We start from the raw sequence: 11,837 nt of genomic DNA, 5'->3' as shown, positions 1-11,837 counted from the left end.
ACTGGAATATACTTTTTTTTACCTGAAAATATTATAGCTTGAGAGCTTTATTGACTTTTTTATTTTCTTTTGTTGGCTTATAATCAGCAAGTCACTGATGCATCTTTGGATACCTGTAAATCATGTTTGTTTGCACTTCTATAAGTTTTTATTTTCACATTTTTTTAGCCATTATGCTGTGTACTCACGTGATATCAATAATATATTGTTTTGATAGCAATGATTATTGCTCTTCTGCCCGAATCTCTCTCACAGTCAAGCATTACCTTTTAATAAACTCTTCATCAAGTCTCCCACTTCTTTCTTCATTCAATAATTTACCAAATGCCTTCTTCCCTGTTTCAACTCATCACTACAAACCCGACAAAAATTGTTATTTTTTCATCTTCAACTGTTTGTTTTTTGCTCTGTCCCTTGTCCACTTTAGCTTCCTCACCACCAGAGTCATCCTCACACTACTGTCGTGTCTGACTACACTCTCCCCAGGCATGACTTTGTAGTCACTGCCTCTTGTAGATGTCATCATCTGCACAAGATGTGTTCAACTTCTGCCGCAATCACAAAAACTGAAGAACTCCTTAACGTCCTCCGTGGTTCCATCAAATGGATCCAGGGAACTCAGTCTGGTTTGTCGAAACAGAGCCGTGTGTTCCAGCTTTTCCAAGATGACTGTGGACAAGCAGTCAACTAAACCAACGCAAGGCTGACTTTACATTCACAGAAGGTGAATGTTGCTGGATTAAAAAGCTGTGTTTCTTGCTTATCCCTTGTGCTATCCTAGGCACTTCAACATTGGGAGTGGGGTCATCTGGACCCACAAGACAGTGCTCTGAACCTTTTTTCTTCAATGGTTTGTGATCTTTACCGGTGTCCATGGATTACATGAAATCTTTCCACCTTTATCCACCTTTGTCGTGGTAGGGAGAACATGTCAATGTAAGGACTGGGTCATCTGGACCCCATAGGATAGCACAAGGGTTATACAGTCTTTTTCCTGCTGAAAAGTCCAGAGTTTAAACTTTTAATTTCAATTTACATCAGTGAGTCTTTATGGAAGACTTTAAGTCAACTGTAGAAAATAACGTTCTGCTGAAAAATCAGATAAACAAAAAAGCCAGTGAACCATATAAACCTCAAAATGTTTTTTTAAAAAAAAAGAAGGTAGAACTAAATTGTGCATTTACTTTTCTCCAGTTATTTGCCCATAACCTGTTGAGTCCTTGGTGTCTTTGGTGGGGAAGAATAAAGAAGCGCCTAAACATTTTTATTAGGACTTCACACACATCAGTTTACCACAACCTACATGTCCACCCAATGTAACCACGGCAACGGCCTCAGCTCGACAGGCGAGAATGCACCGAGAGTCCTCAACAGTCATCAGACACCTGGAATGCAGACCTAGACCAACATAAGCTTAAACCAGATCAAATCAATGGGATGGTGCGTTGGCTTTATTCAGTGTAAATTCTCAAAAAACTTTACTCTAATACTTCAAAAACCACAAGAATCCAACGAGGCATGGCACAGAGAAATCAAACAACCTGAGAATCTTGATGGCCCTGTTGACCCTGTAAAGCCTGTAGAACATTGAAACTTGTCAACACTTCCCTACCTCCATGCTGTTTTTGCACATCTGACATGTTTATATCTGCACATACCACTTTGCACATATTCACGGAAATTTTTACCCTTTCTTATTTTCATATTTCCATATTTTGCATATTTGTTCACGTCATATTTTGTATATTTGCACACTTTCCCCGTACACTTTTTACTTATTGTATATATTTATATTTCTATATCATACTTTGTTAGATATAGAAATGGTGACTGCTTCAATTTCATTGTTCAAGTGGACATTGACAATAAAGGTACATCTTGTCTTATCTTAAAGTGTAATAAATCTAAACACTTTGCAATTGTAAACAAGCCTGATATGTCCAAGAGAACTATACAAGCCTTAATCCCAAGAGAACCCAAAAAAAACCATGAGAATGCCAAAAGTTCAAGAATGGGAGACCATGATCCAAGTGAGTGCTTTAGCTCAGGATGGAGCTCTACAATGTTGAAGGGCAAAGTGCTACATGTCTGACTAAAGACGGTAATTCTCATTTGTGGATGTAAGTCTTTAAGAATCTCTAAAGAGTAGAAGGATACTCAGACCCAGAAAAGTAAAACAACATCACATTAAGAAACCTAATAGAAATAAATATTTATGTCTGTGGTGTAGAGTTCAAACAGGAAAGGACAATGTCTTTTTTTAAGGCCTGCCCTGATGCTGGGACACACCTTCACCAAACCCAGTGTGTACTGACCACAAGCGATCCAGAACCTGCTTTTGCTATTATGTGATCTTGAACTGGAGACCTGCAACCCAGATGACGAATTGTCTCAAGCCTAGCCTTTGCAGGGCAGCCAATCAGAAGAGAGCCTGACCCAGTTCAGCAGGTTTTAGTTGCGATGATAAGATATAGTGTGAAACAAACAGCTGTTGTAAATTGGAATCAGGAACGATGAAGTCGGTCGTGCTGCTCCTCTCTCTTCTGCTGCTTGCCTTCTCTGGTGAGTTTGTTCATTGTTTAACGAACTAACGGTCATAATAAAGTTGTTACTTTTTCTTAGTGACACAAAGGTGTGATACAGGAGCAGGGTTTCCAGTTCCTTCTTTTCCTCTGATAAAACTGAGCTGGAGGTAAAATGTGTAAATATAAAGACAACTAAAGGATGAGTTCCCTTAGCAAAGGAGTACACCTGATCTTTATTTCATTAAGTATACTTGAGGATAAGTATAGCATGTATACTAAAGACCATGTATGTGTAGTGTGGAAGTATGCCAACTGAATTCTTTTTCAGACTAAATTGGAAAATTTAAAGTTTCATAATATGATAGTGGTTGATAAGTAAACTTCAAGTATACTGCCGTGCTTTTGGTGTAGACTAAGTATACTTGTGGTACACTTAAATTAACTACTTTTTGTTAGGGGTTGTCGCAGAGTAGACCTACTGAAGTTGTTTTTGTTTTGGGTATTATTCTGTCTTCACAATGAGAGAGAACGAAGGTCTCTGACATTACTATCAGCTCTGAACATTTATTTAGTTGAGGAATTTACTATCAACAATGTATGACTGACAAACGTGTCACTTCCTGTTTCCATTGCATAGCACGAAAGCTATTTTTCTAAATTTAGTTTGCATTTGATAATATCTGACTCATGGTTCCCAGAACTACAACAAAGAGTCTTCTTCCTTAAGCTCTTTCTTGTGATGATGAGTGACGTTTATTGTGTTGTTTGTTGAGACATCACATCAAATGAGCCATGCATCCTCTAGATGGCACTGGAACAAATATGATCCACATAGATATTTGATACTAGCGCAGGACACGGGCTGATAATCTACACCATTTGTGTAACAGCAGAGGCAGTGTGCATCTGCCACAGGAGCATTATGTCTACTGGTGTCTTGCTGAAATTTCTCCCCCTCTTGTGCTGTAATTGTTGACTTCACGAAGTCAGACTGAGATACTGAAATTATCTGGAAAGAGGATTCCGAAAAATGTTCTTGGGTTGACTTTGACCCCAAATATTAAACGTCATGTGAAACTAAGCTTTTCACTGCTGAATACCAGATACAGATACAGAGAACATGAAAATCATAGTGTGGTGTTTTAAGTTCTGCATGTACCGTACATAATGTAACATAAATGTACCTGCAGATTCATAGTGATCACAAATAAGCAATTAGTTAGTTACCTGAGATTCACGCTTACTTGTGCAAGCACTGGATCATAATTACCCATACCTCCACATCACCACACACCCTGACATGAGTTTGAAGAACGAGAAGTGGCAAATACTGTGGAAGTATGGCTATGAGGATGGTGTTTGTAGTTGGTGAACCCCAAATGTGAAGAGTCAGGAAAGAGTTCAGCATTTATTGCTTGAAACATATTAATACTGGTAGTCAGGTAGAGGGCACCAATGCGTCATGCTATCCAGCATGCACGCAGCACACCAATATAATTACTGTCCTTTGTTTAAACGTGTCTAAACCATAGCAGACTGCTTCCCTGTGTTCATCTCCAAAACCTCTATCATGATCTGTTCCTCTGATGGATTCATTCCTGATTCCATCCATCCTGGTCACTCCCCAAGACAACCTCAACATCTTCATCTCTGCTACCTCCAGCTCTGACTCCTGTCTCTGCATTAGTCTCTGAACCAACAACGTGGCTACTCTCACCGCTGTCTTCTGCACCTTTCCCTTCTTTCTTGATGACACTCTCGTCGCACATCACACCTGAAACCTGCTCCAGGTAACCTTCCTTGAGTTCCTCTCATTTACACACAGAGGCTGTGCATTGGTGCAGCTGACCTTAATTTCTCTCCCTTCTAGTGGATACCTCCACCTCTCTAGGTGTTCCTCCACCTGGTCTAAGTACAGATCGCAATGTCATCTGCAGACATCAAGGTCCACAGAGATTCTGTCAGATGTGCAAAATATGCAAACACAGATGGGAAGGGAGAACAAAAGTGTATTCAGTTTTTTTCAGAATGGCACACAGACAGAAAACTAGCCTGAAAAGAATGGGACTTCCTCAAAGAAAGGGGGCATTACTGAAGGGATTCTTAGCAGCTCTTAACAGACAGGGTCCAGCTGGGGCAACTGGCTGAGGCAACAAAGTCTTTCGGGAGGAGCTGTTCCAAGTAGGAGCAGGGGTCTTCACAAAGCCCAGAGGGAGACTGAGGTTGACTCAGAAAACCGGTCATGAAGTCCAAGCCCTCCTCCGTAGACAATTCACACACTTCAGTCTTCGGTGTAGTGTTGCTATGGTCACATTGCTTTATAAACAGGGAGAGAGATTTTGGTCATTGTTATTTTCTCAGTAGTACAAGCATTTGAAAGTTCTATTTTTTTTTCTCAAAGTGTGGTATTTTAAAGATCTCATTCCTCTTTTAAACCAATTTTGAAAAAGCAAATGGTATTTACTATACAATATTTTATGCATGAACAGCCATTCTATAACCCAACTATATAACTATATATTTATTCGCATTGTAAATTTTCTTCCCACTACTGTCAACAGTGCAATCTGCCCATGGAGGAACTAAAAAAGGATGATGTATTCCTAACAACAAGTACATTAATGAAAGAAACAGATTTTGGAATTCACATTAAAGCTTTATTTCTACATGTGACTTTGCACAAAAGTACTCTTTCATGATACTCTGGGCTTTTTCTTCCATGCTGATGCAATGTTGAAGTCTGGCCAATAGATGCCACTGATTTCAATGTGTCAAATGCTTTCCAAGCCCACTTTCAGTGGAAGGGGAGTGGAGTTTGTACACGCTCACTCCTGACTGGTGACAGTAGTTGCTCCAGAAACGTTGAGTTAGACTGACTCAGACCAATCCCTGTCGTCTAGCTCCAACATGGTGACTTGCGGAACATCATAGAAAAATGGCGACTGAATTGGCCTCATTTTGGACCAGGAGGTAAAGCAATTTTTATGAGTGACGTCACACTCGCTCAGTCCAGTTCTCTTATACAGTCAATGTTCACAATCCTGAACCAACACAACTGATTCATATTGGTTCAGTGGTGTAGAAAGCTTTGATTTCTCCATCACTGCACATCAGGACTAGGCAAGCAGAACTGGATTTGAAACTACAGGCTAGAGAACTGCAGAGAAATAAAACATTTCTGGCAGAAAAACCCCAGTGAGCAGAGCAATAAACAGGCAGGTGAACAAGTGCTGAGGGTGATTTCTGGGAAAAACAAAGCAGACATGGGGAAGGGCAGTCTCCTTTCAGATTCCTGTCTCACCTCATCTGTTAGTCTGTCATCACCACAACAAACAAGAGGCTCAAAGCTGATCTTTGGTGCTGTCCCAGCTTCACCGTAACCCTTGTGCTTTCCTAGGCACTTAAACATTGGGAGTTGGGTCATCTAGACCCACTAGACAGTGCTCTGAACCTTTGTTTCTTCAGTGATTTGTGAACCTCACTGGTGTCCAAGGATTATATGAAATCTCTCCACCTTTATCCACCTTTGTCATGGTAGGGAGAACACGTCAATGTAAGGGTGGGGTCATCTAAGATAGCACAAGGGTTAAACTCTGTCACACCTACAGATTATCTCAGCACTGTCTTCCTTCTCTCATGCATGACCTGAACATCTCCAACGTTCTTCTGTGTCACTCTTTGGACATTCTTTCACTCTCCTTGATCTTGTTCAACAGTCTAGTCCGAAACTCTGCTGCCACCTCTGCTAAATTCTTCCATACCTCCACAGGAACTTTGTCATGACCAACTGACTTTCCACTCTTCCTCCTCTTCAATTTCTTCCTCACTTCATCCTCACTGATCTTTGCTATTTCCTGCTTCACAACATCCTCCTCTGTTGTGTGCTCTCTAACATCTTCCGCATGTATTGATGAGTCTGAGGAAGCTGGAGTCTGCTTTTGACAGAGGCCAAGACGCAAGTGATGATAGCTACTTAAATACTAGCAAAAACAGCATCAGCATCCAAGTTTTCCTATGAAAAGTTGCATGCTGAAGACAGCAGAAACCACATGTTCTGAGAAGTAATTAGACTTTGACTATATTATGCCAATAAAGATTATTGTAGCAGACATTTCAGAACAGTTGATGGATATGGAAAGATGATGGATTTGTTGTATTTCCTGTTGCAGCTTGAGAATGAAGCTAGCTTTTTAAATATGCGATCAACGCATTAGATTTGGAGGCAAATGTTTCACGATTTATACCTGCATGACACTCCCTGAGTCAACTTCTCTATAATCCTTAAAGACCCATCTCATCTTTTGATCTATTTTCAAAGCTTTCCCAGTGGTCTTTTAATTATGATTGTGCCGTTTTTAGCCAAAATTAAAAAAAACTGTGTCCTTTTCTAAAACATAGTTTCCTTAGAGCGGCAGCAGTTCATTAGAACTTCGCCTCTGAGTTGTAGAGTGTTGACATGGAGCAACCCCGCCCCCTTTCCCCTTCCTGTTGTGGAGCGAAGCAGAGCAGGGAGTTTGTGGCCTGCTCAGCATATTTTGTATTTTCCGTCACAAGCTTTTTTTTATGGCTTGTTTTCTGCCTCTGATTCACAACAATTTGAATTGAGAAATGCTAAAAAATGCAATTTTAAGCCTATTTGTCTTCCATTGTGGGCAAAATGCTACAAAAACACCAAAACACAATTTTCATCAGAGTGGATCTTTAATAGACTGAAACTGGTGAGCAGCCTCATAATGGCAGATGGCCTTTACTCAGGACCAATTTAAAAAGTGGAACTTCAGAGCAATATTATGAAGGCACAGAAACTCTGTCTATTCACAAACCCCCTCAAATTTGAGTTTTGGTTCAATCCCTGGCTGACATACTTATAAAGTGCTAGTAAATCAAAGACTTCCTCTTAAACTGAACTCTGGCTCCCAAACATTGGCTTCCTTTGGTGTTTCATTATTCTTTTTATTCCAGAAAGTATTCTAATTTCCATTGAAAACACAGTCTTTAGACACACTCTTTTATGCATCCCATGATCCCACAGGCCAAACTCTTAACACCACACACAGACACACAAATGGAGTGCCCCACTTGTTACGAGAAACCTTCCTCAAGGTCGTTGAAGTCTTTCAAATGTTTACCTAAAAAGATATTTAATCAACAAGCAAAAATATAGACCGGTGTTCAGGTGTTCATCCAGCTGAACAGATAGTCCTCCCAAACCTACTTCCACTCTCTGATGTTTGTGTTGGAGTGACTCTGTAAACACAAACCCTTCCTCTAGCACACACACTTTTATATCTCAAACAGATGCTTTTTTTCCCCCAGGCCACCACTGAATGAGGTGCATGGCAATAAAAAAATGAGTCAAAATCCCACATCTGGATTAAAATCTAAAAGAAACTCAGCTGCAAAAAATGTTAAATGAAGAGGGCGTTTTTTTGCATTTTCAGAATCTTAGTAAACTGGATGCACAACCAGGCTTGCATAGTATTGAGTGTATGTGTACATGCATGTATGTGTAATATTTGCATGTGTGTGCAGTCCTGTGTCAGGAGGAGCATGCAGGTCTGCCTCAGGCTCCAAAGATGACGGATCCTCCAGCCACTCCTGCAGATGGCCCAGCTGGACTCTCAGAGGTAATCCTACAGGCCCTCCATAAACGTTGGATTCTAATTCTGATTTCTCCTGATCTGATATCAGATCTGACACTGGATTTGCTTTCACACAGCAGACCTTATCCATATTCTGCTGCTCCTGTTGTTGATGGTCAATATTTCAAGTTTTGCTCTCTGTGAGGATCAGAATCCTCATGTCTAGAGGCTTCTACAGACAAAAAGGTTGCATAAACCAGGTGGACATGTGCAAATGCAAAAATCAATGCAAACATTCGTATTTGTACAGACAAAATCTGGAAAAAGTTTTTCTCAATTGCTCACATTTTCATTTGGGAAAAGTGTGAGACATTGAAAGGTTTTAGACATTTATTGAAGAAATAAAAATGTACAAAACCTCAAAAACATGACTCACACAGGGTTTATTTTCGTCACCACTTAGTGAGTTTATTCATTTGATAAAACAGGAATGACTTCGGGTATTTTCTTAATGTATTATGATATGCTGGATTAGACTAAAGTTAATTACCTCAAAGGCTTAGAGCTTTAATCTTAAAGAGTGGCAGTGTGCCATGCAGGAAAGAGCAGAGAATGTAAACATGTTTGAACCTTGTTTCTTTAATAAACCACACAGCAAAAACTTACAGCAACATACAACGTTTGAACATAATTTGTCCACGAATTATGAGCTAATAAAGCACAGAATGAAATCAAACGTTTGAAGCTTCTCTTCTCATAGTAACTATTGACTGTATGTGAGAGCTGGACTGAGTGAGCCCTCCCCCCTGGCATTCCAAACAGGAAGTACATGCTGGCTCCATAGACTTCTATAGAGAAATAAACAGCTGTTACTCAGTCATTCTATTGGTCAGAATAACCATACTTGATCTCTTACCTTTTTTAACATGTTCTTAATAATCCTCTTTTTTTGTGGTGGAAGTTATTCAAGTTATAAACTAAACAATCAGATGCCTCAATAATTAGTATGTAGTCTCACAATGAACGTCCGAACCTTTTGAATGTTAGATTCTTCCAAGCCTGATTTTTAAATTTAAAAAAAAAAAATTATTTCGATAGGTGTGTGGACTTCCAACAAGCTCACTTCTGATTGGTAAGAGTGGTTGCCATAGAAACGTTGACTCAGACTTAGATTTTGGGTTCCAACATGGCCGGGTCCAAATTTCGAAAAATGGCGACTGAACCGAGTTAATTTGGTTGGAGTCAGAAGTAAGTCATTTTCAGTCGATGATGCCTCACTCCAGTTCTCATATACAGTCAAAGATAATACCTCAGTTGGACTCTGTGGGATTTCAGATAAAATTGCTTCCTAAAATTGTGGCAATAATTGCGACACACAAACTCACAGGAACTCACACACTCGTGAGGAGATTCAGTTTTTTGTCCAGTTTTTTTTTTTATCTGACCTCTTCTACAAGACCTGTAGCTGATCTTGTAAAACTTCTGTTGTTAGCTGCTACTTCTTTAGATGTTATTTCAAATGTCTGAGCTGAGACTGCCCTGCTAAACCTTTCTCTGGTCTTTCTCTTCTCATCAGAGCTTCAACCTCTCAGTACACTAACCAGTATATACAATACCTTTCCATGATTTGATTCTGTATCGGCTGATCAAAGCTACTTATAGATATGTTTGCATATACATTTTTCGTGTACCTGGTCCTTTGACCGCTAAATAAGAACATCGGATGTGCATTTATACACGTTAAGACTGAGCAAATATAAAGCATTTACCAAGTTTCTTTGGTTTTCCACCATGTTGTACTCTGAAAACCTTGCAGCCTCACTCATTGAAGCCTAGCCGTTTTAGCAGAATCGATTTCATAAAAACCAATGTGTACATTACCTTTTCTTATGTGCTTTTCCACCTGCTTTATGCAACTTTTTATGCATAGAAGTTTTTAAAAATATGTATCCATGAGGTACTCAAGGTATTTCCTGATTTTTCAGCCTCAATGCGGTGAGACTGACATCTGTACCAAAGAATACAAGCCTGTCTGTGGAAGTGATGGAATCACATACAGCACAGAGTGTGTCCTCTGCCAGCACAACAGGTACGTAACACAGACACGACACACACACACACACACACACACACACACACACACACACACACACACACACACACACACACACACACACACACACACACATTTTTCTGTATGTGAAACACATAAACACAGAAAGAGTTATAAATACACAAACAAACACAAAAAACACTGACACACACACACAGGGAAGCATGAACTGACACCCACAGACTCACAAGAAACAGTCAAACAAACACAGACAGACATAGATGCACACAAAGATACACAAACAAAAAACATATGCATACAAATGCTCACATAAGCACATGCGACAATTTAAACTGACAATCAAAAATAAAAACATACACACACATAAACATACTCAAGCAAACAGATTTAAACACACATAAACGTGGACAGAAACACAAGTACATACACAAGGAAACACATACTTAGACACAAACACAAATATACACTCACAGTACTACAGGAACTAACACAAACTCATACAAACATACAGAAACACAACCACAGATAATTACAAATACACATACACACTTTCAAACACAAAAATATATACACTCACACTTAGACACCCAAAAAAACAGAACATGTTCACATAAAGATATGCATTTTTACAGAAACACAGACAAACACAGACTGTGGTATTGTTGTCATCACTCTCATGGACCTAATTCTTTTCTATTTGATGCTCTTTTCCTGCAGGAAGGAGAGGGCTGAGGTGAAGGTGGTGAAGAATGGACCCTGCTCCTCCTAACTCACCTGAGTTTAAGCATGTTGCTGACACCTGTCTAACCAATAAAGCAATACATTCTGCAACTCTTGTATTTTGTGCTTACATCTCATGGTTCAGATGGTCAGTGAACGCTCCACACCAGTCGGAGGGATAGCAAACAGAGCCAGGCTTAAGATGTTTAGTCTTTTCTTAAATAGCCATATCACAAGCCTTTCCTCAAGAGAAATACTCCCCTCCTCCCTTTTTTTTTTTTTTTTTTTAACTTGTCCTGTCCAACAGCTGGGCAGACAGATGAGAGCTGAGGGCCTCTTGTGTTGGACAGATTTTACTTTAACAAGAGGGGTTATTAATCTTCAGACAAACCAAAGGTATGTCTGGATAAACCCCTTTTGTAATTGAGGCCAAACTTTATTAATTTCAATCATGTCTGAAAATCTTTTGTGTTGGACCGGACGGAAAAGGAAAGAGGGGAAGAAGAGAGAGGGACGATAGAGAGAGGGGGGGTAGGGGGTGTTAATAGGAGGGGAAGGGGGATAAGACCATGAAGCAGCATAAAGCAACAAGTTTACTGGTTGTTTATCATTATGGTAAGGTTCAAATGTAGTACAATAAGGGCGGAGCCTGTCCACACTCAAATGTTATAAACACATCAGCTAGCTGCAAAAAATGTCCACCTGTCGACATGTATACAAAACAGATAGTGTTCACACGCATACTTATGCCTTAAAACCAACTAGTGTGAAATATTTCAGTCATTCAGTCATGCAAACTGTTAGTGCAAAGGTGAGCTAACACCTGTGCTCAGGTGAGTGTTTATGTTCTTCTAAAATGGATGGTGGAACGTGGAAAGAAGGAGGGAGAGTGCCCAGCCATCCCCACCCCAAGACCCCCACCGCAGCAGCAGCGGC

The 11,837-nt window shown here is 39.9% G+C and overlaps 1 protein-coding gene across 1 annotated transcript; it reads left to right on the top strand.

The window, feature by feature from the left end:
* The first annotated feature begins 2,367 nt into the window (after positions 1-2,367).
* LOC101155016 (serine protease inhibitor Kazal-type 1) lies at positions 2,368-11,012 on the top strand. Its single transcript, XM_004086506.5, has 4 exons — positions 2,368-2,562; positions 8,058-8,152; positions 10,093-10,196; positions 10,899-11,012. Exons 1-4 carry the CDS (start codon positions 2,514-2,516, stop codon positions 10,948-10,950), a joined length of 300 nt encoding a protein of 99 aa, XP_004086554.1. The 5' UTR covers positions 2,368-2,513; the 3' UTR covers positions 10,951-11,012.
* Positions 11,013-11,837: the final 825 nt, after the last annotated feature.

The sequence above is a fragment of the Oryzias latipes genome, chromosome 10 (genome assembly GCF_053564925.1).
Source record: "Oryzias latipes strain Hd-rR chromosome 10, Olatipes_Hd-rR_3.1".
In the NCBI taxonomy this organism is placed as follows: domain Eukaryota; kingdom Metazoa; phylum Chordata; class Actinopteri; order Beloniformes; family Adrianichthyidae; genus Oryzias; species Oryzias latipes.
This window is presented reverse-complemented; position numbering and strand designations above follow the sequence as displayed.

Bases quoted from the DNA above. Each gene is read 5' to 3' on its own strand.
- LOC101155016 (XM_004086506.5), top strand. From the start codon at position 2,514: ATGAAGTCGGTCGTGCTGCTCCTCTCTCTTCTGCTGCTTGCCTTCTCT. The intron at 2,563-8,057 runs GTGAGTTTGTTC...ATGTGTGTGCAG, and splicing joins TCTGCTGCTTGCCTTCTCTG to TCCTGTGTCAGGAGGAGCAT. The intron at 8,153-10,092 runs GTAATCCTACAG...CTGATTTTTCAG, and splicing joins GCCCAGCTGGACTCTCAGAG to CCTCAATGCGGTGAGACTGA.